The 22967-nt window shown below is 43.9% G+C and overlaps 2 protein-coding genes across 6 annotated transcripts in view; one reads left to right on the top strand and one right to left on the bottom strand.

Annotated features, from left to right (window-relative positions):
- LOC307112730 (protein FRA10AC1) overlaps positions 1–22967 on the top strand; it is a 509765-nt gene that overhangs the window by 70128 nt on the left and 416670 nt on the right. The gene's annotated exons all lie outside the window — the stretch shown is intronic.
- Positions 1–22967, bottom strand: part of PLCE1 (phospholipase C epsilon 1) — a 362610-nt gene that overhangs the window by 153111 nt on the left and 186532 nt on the right. For all 5 annotated transcript variants that reach the window (XM_079793644.1, XM_079793646.1, XM_079793643.1 and 2 more), the window contains one exon: positions 2147–2435. In XM_079793644.1, coding sequence (XP_079649770.1) covers positions 2147–2435 — 289 coding nt within the window. The remainder of the gene's footprint in view (positions 1–2146; positions 2436–22967) is intronic.

Here is a 22967-nt window from a genome sequence, read left to right as displayed (position 1 = left end):
AAACATATGTTTCACTATGGCTTATGACAGACTTTGAAAACCCCATGGCGAGGGCACTGAAGTTAAAAAAGGTTTCCAAGAGAACAAGCCAGAGCTGCAGAAATATGCCTGGAGCAGAGGCTAACCAGCTAATTGTATTATTCTGTAGAAGCTACTTACAGAGGGATATCAGAAACCATTAGAGAACTGCAAAACAGAAACTTGAAACCCTTGCATAAAACACCAGTTTGGAGATAATACATTAGCTGAGGGTCCAAAGAGTCCCAGAGCTGGGACTGTTGGTCTATGAAGTTCTGATCTGAACAGGGAAATGCAAATAGCAATTGAGATCAAGTTACTATCAGGGCAATAGCCACATTAATCAGCAGCCTCCTTTTTTTCCTCCTCAAAGGGCTGTGTAAGACTGGAGGCAGCTTGCCTTGGTCTTGGAGATGTATCCCTTCGCAATTAATGGAGATGAAAGGAAGTGGCTTTTGTTGTCTCTCATTTGTTTGTGTGAGGTCTCACCTTTCGGGCCAAGCCATTTATCACATAGAATATTAACTTCCTCTCTAAACTCTGAACATTTAGAGCCATTTCCACATTATCCGGCATTCAACTCTGCAGTCTCATGTATGCAAACCTGGTCTCCTCATTAGGATCATAAACAACTTAAAGGCAAGTAAACTGACTTGCACTTCCTTAGGATTTCTCCTAACAACTACATACTGCTGGGCACAGAGTGGGCATCCGATAAACACAGTTGATTAACTCAAGGATAAGTTCCTCACATATCACGGGCATTGAAGCAATGCAGCTCCGCATGCCAATCTCAGCCCAACTTCCCAGGAAGAGTACTGATGGAGAACATAAGCCTGGCAGTCACCAGGAGCCACATCAGAGTGGAGAAATCTTGAATCCTGTGCACGGGGGAGTGCTTACCACCTGGGGACTGTAAGCTTCACGAGGGTAGGAACTATGTTTTGTTCCCTACCTAGCACCCAGCACCCAGCACCTAGTAGGTGCTCAAAAAATATATGAAATCAAGTTTTGTCCCTTTAGTCTCATGAATCAGTGTTTCTACATCTTTTGTTTTGCTCATTCATCATTTATAACCAATCCACAAAAATTAAGGTAACGCCAGAAAACAAATCAACATGGCATCCACATGGTACACAGGGAGGTGTATACCTCTCCTGAGCCTGCCCAGGGTGTGTATATGTGTAGGGTGGTGCAGGGGAAGGCTGGAGAAAGGCCACTGGCCTGCTAATCACAGGTCTGGGACTTGCTATGGAGGGACAAGAGTTGCTCTCCTTAAGAGAAATGGCCGGATGTCAGATCGAGCTCCTGGCAGCCCCAGTCAGTGGAATGCTGCTCAATGTGGTCCCTGTCTGGTTGGCAGCTTCCTGTCAGGGAAGGCTGCCAAGCAGGTTGTGACAGCTGTGCAGTGAGCTGACATTTCTGACCTGCCTGTCTGCTGTTCGTGGGAAGCAGCTGAGAAGTTCTGATGTGGATGGACCCGATTTTCCATTGCCTTTCATTTTTCAGGAGAATGCCTAACTATCTCATTTTTTAAGATGGAAGTCATCAGAAGATGGCTTTTAGCTTTTCCGGTCAACACCAACCTACTGATTCTGTGTAGAAAAAAACTACAGGGTGAGGCAAATGTAGGTTTATAGCTATTCATATGGAAAATAATATCACAATTAATAAATAATAATACAAGAATAAACTCTGTGTTTTGTGTACTCACAGCTGTAAATCTACTTTTGCCCCTCCTGCTGCATATTTCCTCCTGTTCCCAACCACTATTTTCACTGTGACCACACTTGTTTATGAGCATCTGATCACAGTAACTGACATCTGTCATGGACTACCACTAGGGGATATCACCTGTTTGAATAATTAAAAAAAAATTTAAAGATAGCTTTTTAACCATTTATTCTTTTGAAAAAAAATCAAAATCGTAAGGCTTATTATTTGGAATGTTTACACTTCAACTGATTTTTATAAAAGACTGACTTTTTATATTCTCTTAAAGCAGCTACCTTTATTTAAAGTTGCTGACAAGTGAATTGAATGTTTCATCAGGAGATGTATAAATGTTAACTCAGATTCTTTTTTTGCACTCGAAGATGAAAAGTTAAAAGTGAAATTTCAGACATACCTTTCAGCATCATTCGTCCGGTGGATCCTCCAAAAGTACTGAGAAGCCCACTTCTTGCTCCTAGAGATGTGGTTGCTTCTAGGAGAGAACCCGTGATGTACTGAGATATGGAGGTCCGTTGGAGGGTGGCACGATACTCACATACGGTGTCTCGGACACATTGCTTTAAGCAGGGACCAACGTTAATCCTTTCATAGGCTGTCTCAGAGGCTGGGAGCTGTGTGAAGAAATGGAGAAGAGATCCAATTGTATCTTCTGTTTCTTCTCCCCTTCTCACTGCATTGTAGATCTGTGAATAGCACAAAGTACAGGAAGTATTAATCTAGTTTCTTAGAAAAGCAAATTAACTTGTTGACAAAATGCCAAGATGACTTATTAAGAAAGAAGGCTCAGTCGCTCTAAGCACAAACACTTTTGAGCACTGGACTCATGTATTAACCTGAACATTCTACAGACACCATTTATTTGGGAAAGCTATGTGTAGTTATGAAATAGGCCATTCAAACAACTCTGCTATCAAACAGAGCGCTTACAAGTTGTACCAACCAAAAATATATTCAGCTCAGATTTCTTCTCCTCCTCAGCAGAGCAAAGCTCTTCTGCAGAGGGACGATGCCAAACCTTTCCTTTTGGTCCTTTTGGACTCTCCTAAGTGACTGTCCCAGGTCTGTCTGCCTCCAAGAAATATTGCAACCTGACATTCATTAGGAATCAAACAGAAGTGAGAATGAGAGGGTCATGGGGAAGGAGCAATTCTATATTTCTCTCTTGGTCACAATCCTTCAGTCCATCAGCTTGGATCAAAATCTTTGAATCCTTTTTCCTTTGTCTAACTTCCTCATTTTCCACATCCAGTGAGTTGACAGATAATGCCCATTCTTCCTGCTTTGTCTCTGCCACTATCCTGATTTCCTCTTCCTTTATAACCTGAATTTACCAAGAATTATCTCAAGGAGATTAAACTATTAGGACAGGTTCCCAACCATAATTCCAACCCATTCCAAAGCAATTGTTCAACATGCATTTATATAGGTCCTGCTCTATGTGAGGCATAGCGTTGAAAGATGTAGGGCCTGGGCAAAGAGTAACACAGACTTCATATACTACAGGATTTCACAATCTAACTTAGAAGATGAGGCCTGAAAATGATGAGGTTTAACATTATTACAGGGAGGTTTTGGGTTTTGTCAACGTCTCTGGGAAGCCAGAGACTTCTAGGTAGTATATAAGCAACAGGAAGAAACATAACATGGGAGTTAATCCAGCTTTCTGACGGTGGAATAAAGGTAGACTATATTGTTGTTGTTTTTTTAATCATGCCACCTTGAGCACCTTGCCATGGTTGTCTTATTATTTATGCATCAAATCAATACATAATCATCATGTGTTTATAGAACAGATATGTGTCAGGCCTGGGTGAATTAAGACAGTTTCTCCCCTCAAAGAGTTCACAGTCCAGTGATACGCAAAAGAGCTCATAGTGGAGTGGAAACGGAAGTCACCCTATCCTGTGACTTCAATGAGTGTCCAGGGAAGAGAAGATCCTCCAACGCCCTCCAGGCCATGTGTATGCCCCCATAATGCTACACACTCCAAATCTCACCTTAACCAGGATGCACAGGCCCTCAGAGGATCGTTTTTAAGCTGTGCTAGGTCCTTTTAGAATGTACCTAAAACACCCCAATTATTCAAACTATGCGGATCCTGACTAGATTTCTACTCTGCTTTCCTCTGACTACTGGTATATACTTGTTACTTGAAGGCAAAGTGTGAATTCTTTGGCTTTAATTCTTTGTCATTAAATTTCTGGTGGCCAGTGCGGCCATGGAGGTGGTGTGCTAGGACAGAAAGAGCTCAGCTTTGGCATCAGGTATATAAGGTTGTACGCCTGATTCTACCTTGACCAGCTAGAGAGCTGGACATGAGCATGAGCAAGCTGACTTAAATGTTTAGAGACAGTTTCCTCTTCTGTAAAATGGAGATACTAAGGTCCCTTCTTATGAATGTTGTGGGTTTCACCAAGACAACAATGTAAAGTGCTCAGCCTGGTATATAGGAATGGGGCCCATTACTCCTGGGCAAGAAAAGAATGGACTCCACTATTCTCAGGGAACAGCAGATGGTTGTGTAACAACAGAGCCTAGTCTACGAAATTCATTGTGACGGGGTTATACCCTTGCTCTTTTGTGCCACTGGATAATATCATCCTAACCTTATGTGGGCTGCAGAGCTCAAAACATGCTTTTCTTCTCTCAACTCCAAATCACACAGGCAATCTCCTAACCTTATGTGAGCTGCAGAGCTCAAAACATGCTTTTCTTCTCTCAACTCCAAATCACACAGGCAATCTCCAAGACAGTTGTAATGCAATAGAGAAGTGCCAACAAGTGCCTAATGCTGGAGGTCATAATTTGGTGGGCCATGAGCCAGATTTACCCAAAAGATCTGCTTCATCTGACACACTGTTTTAAAATCAGGACAGTTTACATAAAATCGGAAGTTACAGCATCTTCTGATAAATGCAATAATCTGACAACACCGAGTATTCCCATGTGGTGTGAAGGACTAGACCTTACATATGGCATGAGTTCTCTAATAGGCTCCCATCATTCTCTCGTGATCACACCTGGTCAATACCTGGTCACCATTAGCATATGTGTCTGTGACCTTTGCCTTCATGGGATATGGACATGGCTGTAGATACATACAATAAACATGTACTGAGGTCCTCTAACATGTCATCTGTGTGCTCTTCCCTGGGCTACTTGCCAAGGATACAGAGAGAAAGCCATGGTCTCTACTCTCAAGGAGCACTGCCGCTCACCTCCAACATATATAAATGCTATGTACATATTAAGTAACCATTCAGTGTTGCTGTCAGCCACTGTTTCCAAGTTTTCAAACTTGTCTGACAAAATAAAAGATGAAGAACTCTAAGAATAAAGCTATGAGTTTCCATCGCAAAGACCAGAAAAAGATCAGCAGGTCCCACAAAGATCAGGACTGACGCATGCTAGTTATACAAATACTGGATGAGCTGATTTCAAGGTGCTTGTTGGAAAAATGCTGAAATGTGGATGAAGTGTGGTAGACATAACAATGCTCAGGGAACATATTAAAATCAGGCTATAACCACTTTTTAGATCATCCACTTTTTAAGAAAAAGAGGCAGGCATGAAAAATTCCACATATATAGTATGGAAAGAGGGGTCAGTATAGAACAGTCATTATGAGTGTGGCTCTGGGGCATTGGCTTGAATTCTAGCTCCCCTGCTTCCCAGCTGTGTGACCTTGACAATTTACTTTGCCATTCTGTGCATCAATTTCCTTTTCTCCGATGTGGGGATATCATCATTTCTGCCTCATAAGGCGGTAGTTAAGAATTAAAAGCTTTGATAAATGTAATAGGATTAGAACAGTACCTGCCACTTAGTCAATACTCAACAAATATTGGTTTTTGTGATGATGGTGACAATGATGATTGTGGTAAACCACACACACACACACACACACACACACACACACACACACTCCCCTACACAAAATGGTCATACATTATTTCCTTCACTGATTCTGGGCCAGCCTTGGGATTTGCTTAACCAATGGGAGTTTAGCAAATGCGATACAAACAAAGTCCTGAAAAATACTTGTTCATTGACATATGCTCCCTCTTGCTGTTTCTGGGAACTTTGCAATAATGAACATGTGGAGAAGCCAGAGCTAGCACTCTGGAGGACAAGAGACCATAGCCTAGTCACTCCTGTCACTTTGGCTGATAGCTTGCCAACAGCCAGACACTCCGTGAGGCCATCCTAGATCCTAAGATCATCCTATGCCTAGCCGACTACCATCATAGATACAGGAGAGAGCCCAGCAGAGGTTAGGGGATTCAGACTAGGAGAACCACCCAGCCAATTCACAGAAACATGAGCTAAATAAATGACTGTCACTAAGTTATGGGAGTGCTTCATTACAAAGCAAAAGTTAATAGACATGATGATGTGATGGGCAAACTGGTAAGTATTTACCTGCATGAGATTTAAATCCATACACTAAACCAAAGGGGTTGATTCATTTGGCAGATGGAGACAGAAAGTACAGAGAAGTGAAGAAATATAGTCAATCTTACATAGCTAGGAAGGGTCTGAGCCAGATTGACACCTAGGTTTGTCCAACTCTATCCATTGCACCCAAAGCCCAAACAGTGGGACTCAAGAAAACATCATTATTTGGAAAAGGGTTTAAATGATGTTTATATTGCTGTTGTTATTGTTTTTATTCATGATAATTCCTTTCATGGTCACCCTAAATTACTTTTTTTATATATATATATTTTATTGATTTTTTACAGAGAGGAAGAGAGAGGGACAGAGAGTTAGAAACATTGATGAGAGAGAAACATCGACCAGCTGCCTCCTGCACCCCCCCCCCCCCCACTGGGGATGTGCCCGCAACCAAGGTACATGCCCTTGACCGGAATCGAACCTGGGACCCTTGAGTCCACAGGCCGACGCTCTATCCACTGAGCCAAACCGGCTTCGGCTCACCCTAAATTACTTTTGAAAAATAGTCAAGTTATGATCAATGAATGACCAAGTGTTTCCTTATACGGAGATTTATAGTTTTAAATTACAAGGTTAAAACAATATATGAACTTTATGTCATTTGATTAATGTGTTAATAGAAGGTGCTGAAAACTAGACATACTAATACTGGGTAGTAGTATATTTCTTGATATAAAATCAACATGTCACAACGTGGCATCTAAGTTTGTTAAACAGGTATGTGTCCATTCATTCATCCAACAATAGATTTATATGTATTGAGCACATATATTGTATCAAGCCCAATTACTGGGGATCCAATGGTGAGCAAGAAAGCTTCATTTTAGTGGGGAAGGCAGTAAATAAGTGGACCAAATAAGTTAAGTAAAAATTGCAGACTGGTATATATAGTCCAAATATGTTTTGGAAATATATTCCATAGGACTTGCTGAAGTTGTTGTGAATGAGGAGAGGAAAGGAGTCCAGGTTTCTACATTTGGTCACTTTAAAATTCTTGGAGATTTAAGATTTATATAGAGAGCAATAGATCAATGTTGCAAACAGCAGCCCTCATGGCTCCCGTGTTTAACAACCACCCTGAACTGCGAATGGATTCTCTCCATGGAATTACACTCCTATTATGGCAAGTGTTGTGTTTGAGCAGAAAGACCTTGATATTATAAAGTAACCTGCAGCAAAGCAAGCAATCTAGAAAAGCTTACCTGCAGCAAAGCAAGCAACACTTAAGAAAAACATGTGCAGTTCCCTGTGACTCAATAAAGAGGGGTGCCTTGTAGAAACCAGCACTGGGACACATAGGCAGCTCAGACCCAAAACAAACATCCAAGGCTGAAGAGAGCTGGGATGATTCAGATGTAGACAAAGCCAAAGACTTTGGTGCATTGAAATGCATGAGGCAGCCAGACACACCACGTCCACAGCACTAACCCAGGAGGAAAGCTTCCTCCATACAGCCAGACAGGCTGTGTCTTAACTCGACTCCTCCTAGGGTCAAAGAGGGTACTTGTCAACTTTGTACTTATTCTATGTCAAAAGCTATCTTTCTGGGGTCATGGAAAATTATGATGCTCCAAGATCTGATGCCATATCTTCCAAAATGTTTCAACAAGAAAAAGGCTTGTTACTTAGGTGTCCATTGACTCTTATTACTTGTAATCGCTACCGTATTTATTGAGCGCCTAAAATAAAGTAGGCACTGGACACGATTTCATTGAAATTTCAGAAAAGCTCTAGGAAGAGGTCCTACTAGTACTACTACTTAAAAATAAAAAACTAATGCACACACAGCTAGGACTCAGCATCAGGACTCTAAGTCAGTGTTGCTAATCACTAATCCTATAGTACAGTTGTCAAATAAACCATTTTTAAAAGAGAGGTAACTGTCATAATGATCCTTCCATCTTTCTTTATCGTCTGTCTCCTCCCTCCAGAATGTCAGCTTCATGAGGACTTTATTTCTTTTTCATTTATGTATCACCAGTGTCTAGAAATGTTTGGCATTACAGATTCTCAATAAATAGTTCTTAATTGAATTAATGCGTGTCTCTATTCTATATTTTTGCCAAGAACTTGGCTAGCATTCTCCAGGTGTTTGTGTGTGTGTGTGTGTGTGTGTGTGCGTGTGTGTGTGCATGTGTGTGTGTGTGTGTGTGTGTTTTGGTCATGTATCTATTGTGTTCATCTAAACCACAGGTGACATTGCATTGTCACCTGTATTTTTTGAACACCAGATACAGAAATCACATGAAATGGCATAAAATCGTTATAAAGTATTCAGAATAGCTGTAGTCAAATGACACTATAATTGCTACTAACCAAATGTGGCCTATTCTGAAAAATTTACCAATAGTTTAACATTATTCCATTGCTAGTGGCCCAGTACACAGATTTGTGCACATTGAAAGGAAATTAATTAGAAGAAATATTTTAATATTGCTATTCACCCTTTCTCTATAATAGAAGTGTCAACCAAATTCACAATCGACAATGACAGATTGAAACACACACGTGCGATTGGCGCCAGCGAGAGCTTTATATGTATCGCACATGCGTGAGTCAATGTTTATTTTTAAATTGCCAGTGTGCGTCATATGTACCGGCCAGTTGGACAGACGGACAGTCGGGTCATTTTAGCCTTTTATATATATAGATCATTTACTGATTGGCTTAGAGTTGAGGATGCTTAATCACCCTGATCTTTTCATGAAAATTGTGATTTGGAAGGATGATGAGGCTTAAAAAAACACAGAGATTATTGATTCATATATTGACTCTTATAATTCAACAAATGTTGAGTTGCAATTATAGACACTATGGTGGATTCTTGAGAACAATGATTAAAAAAAGAAAAAGACAAACTCTTCCCTGTGACTGAACCTCACTGCTCCCCCAGAGTTTTCTTTTCTTTAACATAAAGGGGTCAGCCAACATTATCTCCAAGGTCCCTCTTAGTGTTACCCTTCGATGGCCCATACTTCCTAGCCTTCTTAAATGGGGGATGGAGCATATTAATTAACCTTAGTTTTGATAATTTTAGTCATCATTATTCTCTAATATAGTGTATAGGTGGGGTCTTCTGTCTCCCTCTCTCTTACTCAATGTTTTCTTTCTATATCAGCTGTTTCTTCCCACCAGTAACTATGTACCTATTTCTGATAGTACCTTTATCCTCTCCATAATGTGGTTCCTAAAGTACCCTGAGCTAGAAAAACAAATAAGCACATTTATTTGAACTATGTGTTAACTGTGATTTAACAAGCTGGGTAAGAATGTGGGAGCCTCTCTCATGGAATCAAGTGTGAGAGCTGTGGTTTGGAAAACCCTTTTACTGGTCTCTTGGGCCCCTTTCCTAACTTCTGGAATCTAAAAGCAGTGTTCTAGATGATTGAAGATGCTGAAAGTTTGATTTCTCATGGTGTATGTGTATAAACAAAATGCAATGACATAAGAACTGCCAAATTCCCAGAAGAGTCAACAAAACCAGTGAGGCTGTTCTGGGGGGTGGGAGCTGAGGCAGGTTGGAGACCTGAGTGGCAGGGACGAGGAGCACGACTCTGGTAGCAAACTGTCACTACGTCTGCTCTTGAATTCACATTCCATTCAAGTGCCTGTGTGGAGAATTCCATTACACTGAGAATATTCAGACTATGCACAAGACGCTGACCAAACAGAGCTTCAGAGAACCAAAAATAAAGGTTTTGCTAAGGCAAGGCCAATTAACCAGAGCTATGCCCCCAGCTTCTATAGGAAGTAAGTAGAACCTTTATGATTGCAGGAAACAGCCAAGAAGGAATGTTGAGAGGGTGGCTAAGAACATTTAACAGCTGGAAATGCCCTTCTACATAACTTCATTAAATCCACATTTTACCCTTATATTCAAATTGTGTGCCTCCTCCATATAGCTTTCAGGGGTCTTCAGCAAAAAATAAGCCTCGTCTTTTCTGGGCTCCAATGCAAACTCTATAATAGCACTTTCTGTGAAGTATAGAGTCACTGTTTACTCCCCTTTCAGGCTGTGAGTTCCCAGGCGGGTAGGGGGTCAGGTCTTACTCAACATTTTGTCTCCATCTCAGAGCACACTGCTTAGCACCCTGCAGGCAATGGAGAAGTAACTAGAGCCTTTGAGCCAGGTCCTCAAAGTGTGGTTCCCAGACCAGTATTATCCTCATCATTTGGGAACTTGTCAGAAATGCAAACTTTTGGACCCCACCCCAGACACACTGAATCAAAACCTCTGGGGCTGGGGCCCAGAAATCAGTGTTGTAACAAGCATTCCAAATGATCTTGATTCCTGCTAAAGTTTGAGAACCACTACCTGAGACTTTAAAGACAACATGAAAACCTTTCAACTTTGATTGCACTTCTCCTATTATCCATCCCATAAACTCACATCCATGTCATATTCTTTCTAATGGGAGCTCCTGAGGGCAGGGGTGAAGTCCTATCATCTCTATATTTCACAAAGACCCTAGCTCAGAGTCCAGCACAGGGCACACTTGATAAATGCTAGCCGAATGAAGCGGCATCTCTCACGGAAATTCCCTGTGGCTGTGAATGTAACAGGCCTTTCTGAAATGATGCTTCTGGCTTAATATTTCCAAAGATGAATCATGTCTGAGATACTAATTCTAATGGGAATTACCATCCAGATGAATCATTTCGTAATGAGAAAACCTGGCTGCCAAGGAAGCCTCTTGAAAAGAAAAAATCAAATCAGGACAAATGGATTATGTTGCGAGGCTTGTGATGTCAGGCTGTGAATTAGGCCAACAGAAGGGATTTAATGGCCTGAACTACCAGGCTCCCTGCAGCTCTCACAGCAACGGGTCAATTAATGAATCACATGGGAACAAAGCCCCTGCAGGACAAAAACAAACTTTCCCAAATCTCCTAGACTGTGATGCCCTGGCTCAGAGGCGCAAGGGCAGCGTTCCTGCTAAGCTGTGCACATGTGAAGCTCTGAGGGACAGAAACTTCCTCAAATCCTGTGGCTCCAGGCTGCTCTGTGTCCACAACAGGTGGAGGTGACCTAGGCCAACCTATAGGGCCAGGTTGTGTGCTTCGTGTGCCCCAACTGAATTCCCACTCACCTGGCCCAGGCTTCTAACTGGCAGGGATCCTCTGCCTAACTGGCAGGGATCAGTGTTGCCCTCTAACTTCATGGCTCCCAGAGGCCCCTTTCTACCTGGGTCGTCGCATCTGGACAAACCAACACTGTATTTTCTTCCCCTACTCTTTGCCTGAAGACTATCTGAGGCTGACCTCCAGAAATATAGAACCACCAGGGTGGGACAGCAGAGCAGAGGCTGTGGTGGAGAGGGAAAGAGTCTAGTTTTTTGTTTGTTTTTTATTATTTTATTTTTAGAAAGAGATGGAGAGGGATAGAGACATAGAAACATCAATGAGAGAGGAGCATCATCGATCGCTGCCTGCTGCACGCACTCCAGGCATGTACCCTGACCAAGAATCAAACCAGTGACCTCTTGGTGCATGGGTCGACGTTCAGTCACTGAGCCACACTTGGGTTTCTTTAATGGAGATTATCATAGGGTTGTTACAAGCTAGGATTCCATGGAATAAGATAGCTGTGAGTTCTTTGTCTCCAACTACACAGCTCGTGAGTATACAAGTCGTCATATTAGCATCAATGCCTAGATCAGAGCTCCAAGGCCAGACGCAGCATCTGAGATAACTTGCCAGTCTAGAGAGCCACCCCTCCCCTCCCGCACCTCAACCCTCCTGGCTATTCACTGGTGTTCCGAGGTGGTGGGGCCCCTCTGATGCTCAGGAGTAAGTTTGCACAACCTCCTGCATGTGAACTCATGAAGATGTTTACACAGCTCCACAAACAGCCACACTCTGAATTCAGTTTTGGGCTACTGCGCCTACTATACTATAAGTGCAAAGCCTTAGCAAGGTGCTCGGTATTATGCGGCATTGAATAAATGGGAGCTTATTAATCCTCTTGGTTAATATTAAAGTTATAGCACGAATCCTTTCTCACCCAGGTTTCTTCCTTTCTTTCACTTCTCTGCTCTCTTCTTTATCTCTGGGTTTTCTCCAACTTTCTCTGGGTCCCCATCATTTCTTCACTCTCAAATTTTTCATTCCTCCCCACTTTCATAACCTTCATTTGCTTTCCTTTTATTCTCATCCCGTTTTTTTCCTTGCTCTGTCCTGATCTTCTCATCTTCCTCACTCTCTCTGTCTCCCCTTTACTCCCATTGCCCATTTCTCTCCTCTACCCTCATTTCTTCTCACTCCATTTGGATTGGGATCCTTTGAGCAGCAGTTCCAGGGGCAAAGGAATAAGGAGGAGTGTTGACTAGTAGGGTCTGCAAGCAGAGACCCTCCCCTAATCGTTAGCAGACAGTTGTTGGTCATTATTGAATGTGCTGCATTTTTTTCAATCGGAAAACTGCAGTGATTTAATTCTTGAAAGTCTCTCCTCTGAGGGGAGCCAAGTGATTCACCAGAGAGGAGCTAGGGACATTCTTTCCCCAAACCCCCAAGGAACAGGAACTCAGTAGTTGAGCCAACACTGGACCCGATGTAAGTTAGCTCTGGCCTTCACTAAGGGCCTTCCTGCAAGCTTGATGGCATTCACTTCAGAGCCTTCTGCTAACAATAAGGCTTAAGAGCTGTTTAGACGTTCAGGTTTCATCCAAGGGTAGAATCAGGCTTAACAAGTAGTTACTGAACATGCTTCAGGCAGAGCAAATGGAAGAGTGATGGGTGTAGAGAACACCAGGTTTCCGGAAGTCAGAGTCATCACAGCTCAGACAGGCCAGGAGGACATGAAACCCGGGAGAGGAACTTCTGGGTCTAGAAGGGAAAGGCAACGGGGGCCTGGACAGGATGGAGGCGTTGAGGAGGGGGATAGGAGTATAGCCCAGCTTCGTGGGAAATCCTGCAGTCCACGTCCTTCTTTGGCCTCTGGGAGAACCTAAGTAACAACCAGGCCCCAGGCTGGGTGCTCATCCAGGGGATTCCTCTGGGAAGACGGCACTGGCATCCGACACAGGCACCGACAAAGTCTCTGGCCGCACTTTAATTTCTGAAGAAGAAATCTATGCCTACAAATGTCTTCCTTGTCTGGACTCCATTCATTCAGTCAACAAATACAGGGTGTCCCCCCAAAATGTATACACACTTAACAGCTGATAGCTTAAGAGATGTTTCTTTCTTCTTAGATTTAACCCATCGGAATTAATAATTATTCAATGTGTGTGTACATTGTTGGGGACACCCTGCATTTACTAAATGTCTAGTGTGTGCCAAAAAGCTGTCCCAAGCTGGAGACAACGAATGAAACAGATTTTGTCTTCAAGGAAGTTACCAAGGATCAGGAGAGGTAGGCAAGAAAATGGGCAATTGTATTACAGCACGCAAGTCTGCAAGGGTGTCAGCACAAAGTGCTTCGAGAACAAAGAGAAGGGTTTGGAAGGCCATGGAAGGCTTCTCAGAGGTAACATCTAGCCACAACCTAAAGACAGTAAGAGTTATTAAAGGTGAGGGTAGAGTAAGATAAGAGAGAGGAAAATGTTTTAAACACAGGCAACAGCATGTTCCAAGTGGCTCCCTAGAGTTGGTGCTAAGAGCATGAACAACGAATCTGGGGAGATAAGCAAGGTCCTTCTGAGTCCTTACAAGTGGAAGCAATGCTAGCTCAGAACTATTTCCTTTCGTATTTTCTAAGCTAACTACCATGGAAATACCTCCAGTAGCAAAAAAAAAAAAAAAAAAGGTTCACAGCTGGAGGATTGTATACTCTGTGACTGGGGATACCCATTGCCCTTCTAGGACTTTCATACTAAATACTGAGGCTGCAACATCACACAAATCCTAGACTTAGCTCTTAGGGCATGAATGGGACAGATGATTATAACTCGATTATTTCTTTGTTGTAAACAAAAAACAATGGGAAAGGCCAACATGTCCAATATCACCTACCAGCCTAGAACAGGAGAGATCGACTTTATTCACACCCGCAGTGGAACAATAACAGAGGCATCCCAGAGGCGGGTGGCGATTTAGGGTTGTCTAGTTGAAGGGATAGAGCCAGAAAGAGAGAGGTGGGCTTGTAAGAAAGTATCACCTTCCTTTCTACCTCTGGAAGTAGCAATGGAAAGGTAAACCTTCAAAAAGGTTCAAAAATATTGGGAACTACAAAAGAAATAAAATAATCAGGCATTAGAATTTCACTCAAGCTCATGGAAAGGAGTCAGGGACTCTCTGTTTATCCCTACATAGAGTACTTCTGTCCTGTTACTGTACTCTTAGCTACATGTGTGTATGAGCACATATGTTCAGAGATAGAATGATGCTGAAGGTCAAAGACAACTTGTTCAGAGTGTTCAAAGGTGTGGGAAAGTTATCACCTTCCACCTCACCTGTGCCTGCCTTTAGTCAGAGAAGAAACATATGATTATCTTGAGTTGCATTCCAGAGAACTCCATGGATATAATTTAAAAAAAAACACACACACACCAAACCTCAGCCCTGGCCAGTGTGGCTTATTTGATTGGAGCATCGTCTCATACACTGAAAGGTCACAGGCTCAATTCCTGCTCAGGGCACATGCCTGGGTTGCTGGTTCAATCCCCAGTTGGGTGAGTGCTCATCGATGTTTCTCTGTCTCTCTCTCTTAAAAAAAAAAAAAATCATAAAAACATATCCTCGGGTGAGGATTAAAATAAAAAAATTCTAGTTTAATAAAAACATAAAACCCCCTAAATTAAAGTTGACAAAAACTGAGGGCTATGGTCATATTAAAAAAAAAATGCATCCGATTTACATTTCAAAAAAGTAAGGCATTTCAGCCCTTACATCTTGTCATTTAAAAAGCCTGTTGTCTCTCCTGAGCTTAAGGTTTTTCTTGGCTATCAAAACAAAGAGGTCTTTTGTTGACAGAAACAGGCGACAGTGTTTTGGTAAGATTATATACAGAATAATGGTATGAAGCTCTATTGTGTAAAAAGTAGGCTTAAGAGCTTTCCCTGTCTCCAGATTCTCTGGGTTTCTTACAACAACCTAAGATACTGTTGTTCTTCACTTTGTGGGAGCCCTAAACAATCAGCTGTAGTCCTTATGTTCTAAAAGCTTATAAAGGACACTATGCAGATGTGACTACACATAATTAAAGGCAATGTCAGCAGCAGTGTATATACTAACTACAGCTGCAACCAACCCCACTGGGATCAACCACTTGTGGTATCCCAAGGATTTTCTGTCCTTTGTACCCTCATGATCCAGTGTCCCATGACACGTTGTGCTGTGCACAGTTGGAACTCATAAAATATTCCTTGAATTGATTTCAGTTGGCTCTTGGCATCTGCATGCACTGGACACTACCAGTAATGTTAAAGGCAGGGGGCAAATGAAGATGATGCGGGCAGTATTTGGCAAATGAGTCCATGGCTGGGTGGGCTACCGGGAGGGGTGGGGTCACTGAGGCTCACTTCCAGCAGAGTAGGTAGGAGCAGGGGAGGCACAGTGAATGTGTTCCTGAGCCAAAAGAAGAGACCTTCTGCCCTGACCGGTTTGGATAGAGCGTGGATAGAGCGTCGGCCTGCAGACTCAAGGGTCCCAGGTTCGATTCCGGTCAAGGGCATGTACCTTGGTTGTGGGCACATCCCCAGTAGGAGGTGTGCAAGAGGCAGCTGATTGATGTTTCTAACTCTCTATTCCTCTCCTTTCCTCTCTGTAAAAAAATCAGTAAAATATATTTAAAAAAAGAAAAGAAGAAGAAGAGACCTTCTGATGGGACCACACCTCTGTATACATCCCAGTCATTTCTGCAGCTGCTTTGGACATTAATGGGTACCTTTTCAGGAGCAAATGAGGGTTCAGTGAGAAGCTCATTCCCCATGCTCTTTCTTCTCTCAGAATCCTGTGCCCTCACTATAAGAACCCTGACCCTACGTGAGGGAAAGGGGAAGGGAGCTCTGTTGTGAGGTTATGATGGGAAGAGCAGGAGCACACATGGGGACCTGGCAAGGAGCCACACTGATGAACAGAAAGCACAGATGGCCCTCTTAACTTTTGCTTATTTTTGATCCAGCAGTGACCCTGATGTGCTACAAAGGAGGCGGGGACATTGGGAATGAAGAGGGAAGAGGTTCTGGCAAATAGGATCTGGGAAGTTGGGGTGCAAAAATGACATCAGGTGCTTGCTTTCTTTTTGATGCCCTCCCTCCGAATCACTCCTTTTCAATACTTCCCCTTGCAGCTTTGGGAAAGCAAAGGCAATCTCTCTTAGGAGGTAGAACATATTCTGTTTGAGGAAGGAGAGCATGGCTGACCCAGGCTGGGCGAATTCAGTTTTCGTCATTCCCCTCCAAGCTTTCATCATCAGCTCTTCCACATTTTGCCCTGTACACATTCTTAAAAATTCTTGAGACAGACTTGGCGACCTTTTTCTATCAAAGGCACAATCCTTTCCCTACTTGCAAAATTAATCAGAGGCCACACATAAAACATTAAAAAGAATCATAGTACAGTATTATTCTCACAAGGCACAGAAAATAAGGCAAGTCAAGTGCTGTATGTAGAACCAATGAGAGGATAAATAAGATTCACATTGTGAGCAGTTAAGGAGTGTGGGTAGAGGAGGAGCGTGACCAGAAGAGAATCACAGAAAGATAAAATCTTGAAGCTAGGGATAGAAAGAGGCAGGTGGGGAGGAAGAGAAGCATGGATGGTGTGTTTGAGGTGTGTGTGCTCTGGAGACACACGCTGTCTGCCCTGCTTTTGGACATCAAGACAATTATCGCCCAACCCTATGAAGTGCTCACCGATTGATCAATGACTTGCCCTGCTTCATCGAGTGTCTCTCACATGACCAGGGATGAGTGGAAAGGCAGGGCAGGAAATAGGGAGAGTTGACTAATAGGATGAGACAGGAGATAATAAGTGAGAAGGGAGAGGTTCAGGCAGTTGGGGACAGACTGATTTCACTGGGATGTGAGCTGCTACTGCACACCTAGAATTATGCAAGGGCGAAAAATCAGACAGTGCACAATAGAATTAACCTATTGTGAGGTCTGGGGATGAAGAAATAAGGAAAGAATAGCTGTACTGTGAACTCTTGATTATCTGGGGTCATGTGGAGATTATAATACTAAGCAAAGCTACCTACAAGTGAGGGCTATAAGGCTTGGTATAAAAATCCAAGCACGACAGGAAGTTGGAGCAGGGAGAGATCATGGGAGAACATTCACAAATGAACTAAGTCCTGAGATAGACAAAGGTGGGCTAGGAAGGTCGAGGGGAATGTGTTCATGGGAATGAAAAGTTGCAGGCACTGAAGTGCAGATTTGGATGTCCCTCTCTCTACCACCCCTTTTAGCCACATTACTGTCTGACCCTGTCTGTCCCAGTGGAAAGGGAGAGAAAGGCTGGGAAACCCAAGTTGCTCCTACTTCGGGGAGAGAGAGAGAGAGAGAGAGAGAGAGAGAGAGAGAGAGAGAGAGAGAGAGAGAGAGAGAGAGAGAGACTGTGTGTGTGTGTGTGTGTGTGTGTGTCGGGGGGTGGGGGTCAAGTGAGAATATGTATTTCCTCCTGCTTTGAAGAGTTCACTTTTTAGCCCTTGAGGCTTGACACCAAATGTCCTGAGCATTCTGAGCTGGGGGAGTCCCCCTGGGGCTGGGACTTGGCTATCATGACAAAGAATTTATGGTTCCAAGGCAGGTCCTGTGGAGGCTTTCAGTTCCCCCAGGTCATCGTGACTTTTCTTTAGGTGGCTGCTTCCCTGCCACCAGGTCATGGGGCTAGGTGGGGTGGCCGGTCGTGTGGTGTGTCCACCACACACCAGGTGAGATGCAGGGAACAGAGTGGTGTCCAGACAATATACTCGCAACTGCTTTTAAACAGGCCCAGAGGGACATGCATTCAGACACGCATCTCTGTGCACTGAGAAGACAAAACAGGGCCTTCTTACGCCCTGCTTGCTCTCAATTCTCTTCACCAGTGCCCGTCTCACTGCTTTCTGATGCCTTAGCCGGGTCATGAGAACTCCTCAGTAACCTCTCCCTGTCCATCATTCTGGCCTCATCCTCAACTGTTACCCTACGTGAACCCACTGCTCCTGCCAAACTGAGCTGCTCACCATCCATCCCTCACCACACCCTGGCCTTCCAGCCCTGCTGTCACCTCCTTACCTTGTCACCTCCTTACTTCATCACCTCGCATGCCTTCATCCTCACACTACTACCGGAATCCTTCCCACTCCTTAAGGCAGTCTTAACATAACTACTTAATCAACTAGTTGTATGACCTTCAGGCAGTTACCTTCTCCATGCCTCTGTTCCACTATGGCAAAATGCAGAGAAGATGATTAAATGAATTAATATACGTAAAGCACTTAGAGCAGTGACTGGGACCCTGAGTTCTGTGAGAGTTCTTGTCTTTTTCTCACCTACTGGATGTCCCATGTTCCTCTCTGAACACTCAGGGGATATCTGGAATATAGGTGATAACTGAATACTTTCAAGCAGGATTTTTTTTTCCTCTGAACTTGTGCCCATTTTAAGCTGTCAATTTTGAAGGAACAGGTGTACATCACTAACTTTCTGTGGTTCCTAATTCACGTACTCAGTGTTAAGTCCTCCCAGTGAACGACACCTCTGGCTTTTTTTTTTTTAAGATAGAGGCTTTATTGAGATATTATTCCCAAGCTATACAGTCCATGGTTTTTGCAATATTCAGAGTTGTGCAACCATCACCACAAACAATTTTAGATAATTTTCATTATTCCAGAAAGAAGTCCTGTACCCATTAGCAATCACACCCCATTTTTCTCCAACCTCCAGGGTCTAGACAACCACTAATCGATTTTCCATTTCTACAGACTTGCCTATTTTAAACATTTCACACAATCCCTGGCTTTTTAAAGAGGCCAGACTCTTCTTTCACTCATCATTAATCTATTTCCCCCAAAATACCCAGCCATAGGCCCAGGCACATAGTCTTAAATGTCGCTGAATGAAAGCCAAACCATGGGTTGAATCAAGCGAAACATGTTTTTGTTTTGTCCCCTCCCGCCCCCATTACATTTTGAGACCTTGTTGGTGCAAAGCAAGATCAGAAAATAGACCAGGAGCAGAGCTGTTGTGCTCTTGCTTTTCCTGAGACACAGAAAAGCTTTGTTGAGACTCCTCAAAGCAAAATTCCTGTGCAGTGATTCTCAAACCTGGCTGTTCTTTACTGTCACCTGGAGAACAAAAAGTCCTGAGCATGAGTCCTGCTGCTCCCCACTCCGCTCCCAAAGTTCTGATTTATTAGTCTGGGGTGGGGCCCATCAATATCTTTTAAATGTTCCCCATTTTTTAATGTGATTCAGTGAACAGCCAGGCTTGAGAACTCTTGATCCAATGAAAACAACCGTTCTAAGCAAGAATGATTTGTTGAATTCCAGCCATGCCCAGAATGAGACACAGCCAAAGTTTTCAACCCTGTCTTCAGGGAAACTAATCTCTGAATCTTAAAGAAAGCAATACACACACACACACACACACACACACACACACACACACACACACACACAGTTTCATTTCACACAAAAATTTCTTTATAGACAACATTACTATAAGACTGAACCACATGAAATTACTGATATTTGACTATTTTTGAGCAATAGATGAAAATTTCGTATCATTCAACCGAATTGAATGCATTTATTTCTTCAAATAAAATCCTATTCAGCTTGAACCACCATTTTTCTAATCCACCTATTCATTTTGGATTCGTGCACTGGTGGGGTCCCTCAGCCTGGCCTGCAGGGATTGGGCCGAAACTGGCCCTCTGACATCCCCACAGGGGTCCTGGATTGCAAGAGGGCGCAGGCCAGGCCAAGGGACCCCACCGGTGCACGACTGGGGCGGGGAGGGAACGCGGGAGGGCTCCAGGGCATGTCTGGCCCGACTCACCCAGTCCTGATCAGCCGGACCCCAGCAGCAAGCTAACCTACCAGTTGGAGCATCTGCCCCCTGGTGATCAGTGCGCATCAAAGCGACTGGTCAAATGGTCGAATGAAGGGCCGGACACTTAGCATATCAGGCTTTTATTATATAGGATATTTCTAGTAGAGGATGGAAAATAAATTAACTATTAAAGAAGACAGAAGCATGAAAATTCACAAACAGGTTAAACAAACACTAACTTTATGGACACCCTTCACTTTTTCCCACATCTTATTTCAAAAGCACATCATAAAGTACATTGTCATAAAATAAGTTATATTTTCCCATAGGAAAAATTTTAGGATTAGGGACTGTGTTCCTGATTAGACAGCCTATAAATCAGAGATATGATCAACAAAAGATCATGAAAGCAAAGCTGCCACAGCTATAAACCTCAATAAACATTTAGAAATATAAGTTTGCTATTCAAGTACCATACAATGTCAAAATTACACTTTATTTATGGATCATCATACTGTCATTTCGAAAGGTAATTGAACACTACCCATCAAAGCTGAAAAAGTGCACATTCTTTGATCCACTTCTAATTTTCCTAAAGGAAAACTGGTTCTGTTTCTTCCTCCCGTTGTGGGACTGGGTATAACTGTCTTTGTCCAAACCTGAGACCCTACCCACTCCCAGTTTTGATTGGGCAGTACCCTCAGGGCTCTCCCCCAACCCTCTGCCTCCTCATCTGAGGCCCTGCTCCGTTACCCACAAGCTGTGTGCTGCCCCAGGTTCTGAGGACAATCCTGCTCCGAATCAGGAGGAATTTAAGGAGCTTTAGTTCTCTGGTGCAGGCTCCACAGTGTCTAGTCAACTGCATTTCTGCTTTCATTTCTATCTGAGGCTGGGAAGTAGGGCTTCTACCTCCTTCCTGTGACCAGAACTGTTCATATCTCAGTCCTTCTGAGCCTGGTGGCTTGCCAGACTCCTTCCTCACCCTACCCCTGCCTACGAGGGGTTGAGGTCCTCTCCTTGAATCACACCCTGTAGCTAGAAGGAATCCTGTTACCTACTGCCACACGTTTCTGATGCCAAACCCTCTCTGGCAACCAAGCGTTTCATGAGTGAATGAATTCCTGGATTTCTCCATTTCTGTGCACAATTGAACAGCCACTGCTGCCTCTTGGTCACTCTGAGCCAGCTGACCCCTTGGACTGTTGGCCACCATGACTTCTTAGTAAAAGCCATGTGCTTTGAACACCAACTGGGCCTGCCTGGCTGCGCCCAGTACCTGCTTACCCCTGGAAGGGTCTCCAAGCCTCCTCCCCTTCTCTGTCCCTTCCTTACTACACTGATGAAGGCCTTACAAGCTCCAGGCACAATTCTCTCACCAGAACCCTCCCGATCAACCTCCAGGCTTTCTTTTTCTTGCCTCCCCATCTCTCTGGTGTCCCATACACTGCACAAGGGAGTGGGCATTTGGGAAAGTATTAGCATATGATTCTAGAAGAGTGGTTTTCAACCAGAGGGATCTTTCCTTCCAGGGGTCATCGTTGGCTGTCTCAATTGAAGGTGTGCTATTGGCATCTGATGGGTGGAGGCCAATGATGCTGTTAAACATCCTGTAACGCACTGGGCAGCTCTTATAACAAAGAATTACCCAACCCCAAATTGGCTGAGGTTGAGAAACACCGTTCCAGAGAAATCAAAGAAATCTGCAGCTCTATAAACTAAATCAAGCTGAAAATTACCAACAGAGAAGGATAATGCTTCTGTTTTCAGCATGCAGCTTGTGGGTAAAAAAATATCCCCCCAAACAAAAAAAACCCACACAACCAAAAAACCTTTTCCCTTCCAATTATCAAAATTTCATGCTCATAATAAAAATATTAGAAAATAAATGAAACTAAATGATGCCACTATCAGTGAATATTTGATATAGTTATTATATTCTGCTTCTTTTATATTACACTAGAGGCACGGTGCATGAAAATTCATGCACTGGAGGGAGGGGTTCCTCAGCCCAGCCTGCCCCCTCTCACAGTCCGGGAGCCCTCAGGGGCAGAAGGTGACCCAGCGATCAGGGGAAGGCGACACCCCATCACACCTCTGCTGCTGCCACTGCTGGCAGCACAAGCCTTGGCTGGCCCTGGTGACCTGAACCTCGGTGGCCCTGGGCGGCTAGGTAGCCACCATCCGAGGCTTGCCTGTACCTCGGGCCAGCCCTGGGCATCTGGGCAGCCAACATCCGAGGCTTGCCTGTGCCTCGGGCTGGCCCTGGGCGGCTGGGTAGCTGACATCCGAGGCTTGCCTGCGCCTCGGGCCGGCCCTAGGCGGCTGGGGGCGCTGAGGGCGGGTCCGGCCACACCATGCGCCTGCCGCCCCTGAAGCTGGGCTGAAAGGACTGGGGGACTCTGGCAGCAGGTGCAAGGAGCGGCCGGACCCGCCTGAGGGCGGGTCTTGCTGCACCGTGCGCCTGCCACACACACACCCGGGCGGGGCTGAGGGGACTGGGTGCTGCCATCTTTGTGATGATATGATGGTCAATTTGCATATTCCCTCTTTATTAGATAGGATAATAATCATCTTTCCTCCCTATTATTAAAAGGCATCACCTTCATTGTTATGTGAGATTCCTCCCCATGATCAAACCACAATGTGCCCTGGCCAGGTGGCTCATTTGGTAGGAGCATTGTTCTGTACACCAAAAGGTTGTGGGTTCAATTCCCAGTCAGGGCACATGCCTAGGTTGCAGGTTAGATCCTCAGTCCGGGTGTGTGCAGGAAGCAACCAATTAATGTTTCTCTCTCTCTCTTTGTCTCCTTTTCCCCACTCACCGCCCCCCCCCCC

Source organism: Cnephaeus nilssonii (assembly GCF_951640355.1).
Source record: "Cnephaeus nilssonii genome assembly, chromosome: 16".
Taxonomy (NCBI): domain Eukaryota; kingdom Metazoa; phylum Chordata; class Mammalia; order Chiroptera; family Vespertilionidae; genus Cnephaeus; species Cnephaeus nilssonii.
Note: the sequence above shows the minus strand (reverse complement) of the source record. Positions and strands in the feature narration are given on the sequence as shown.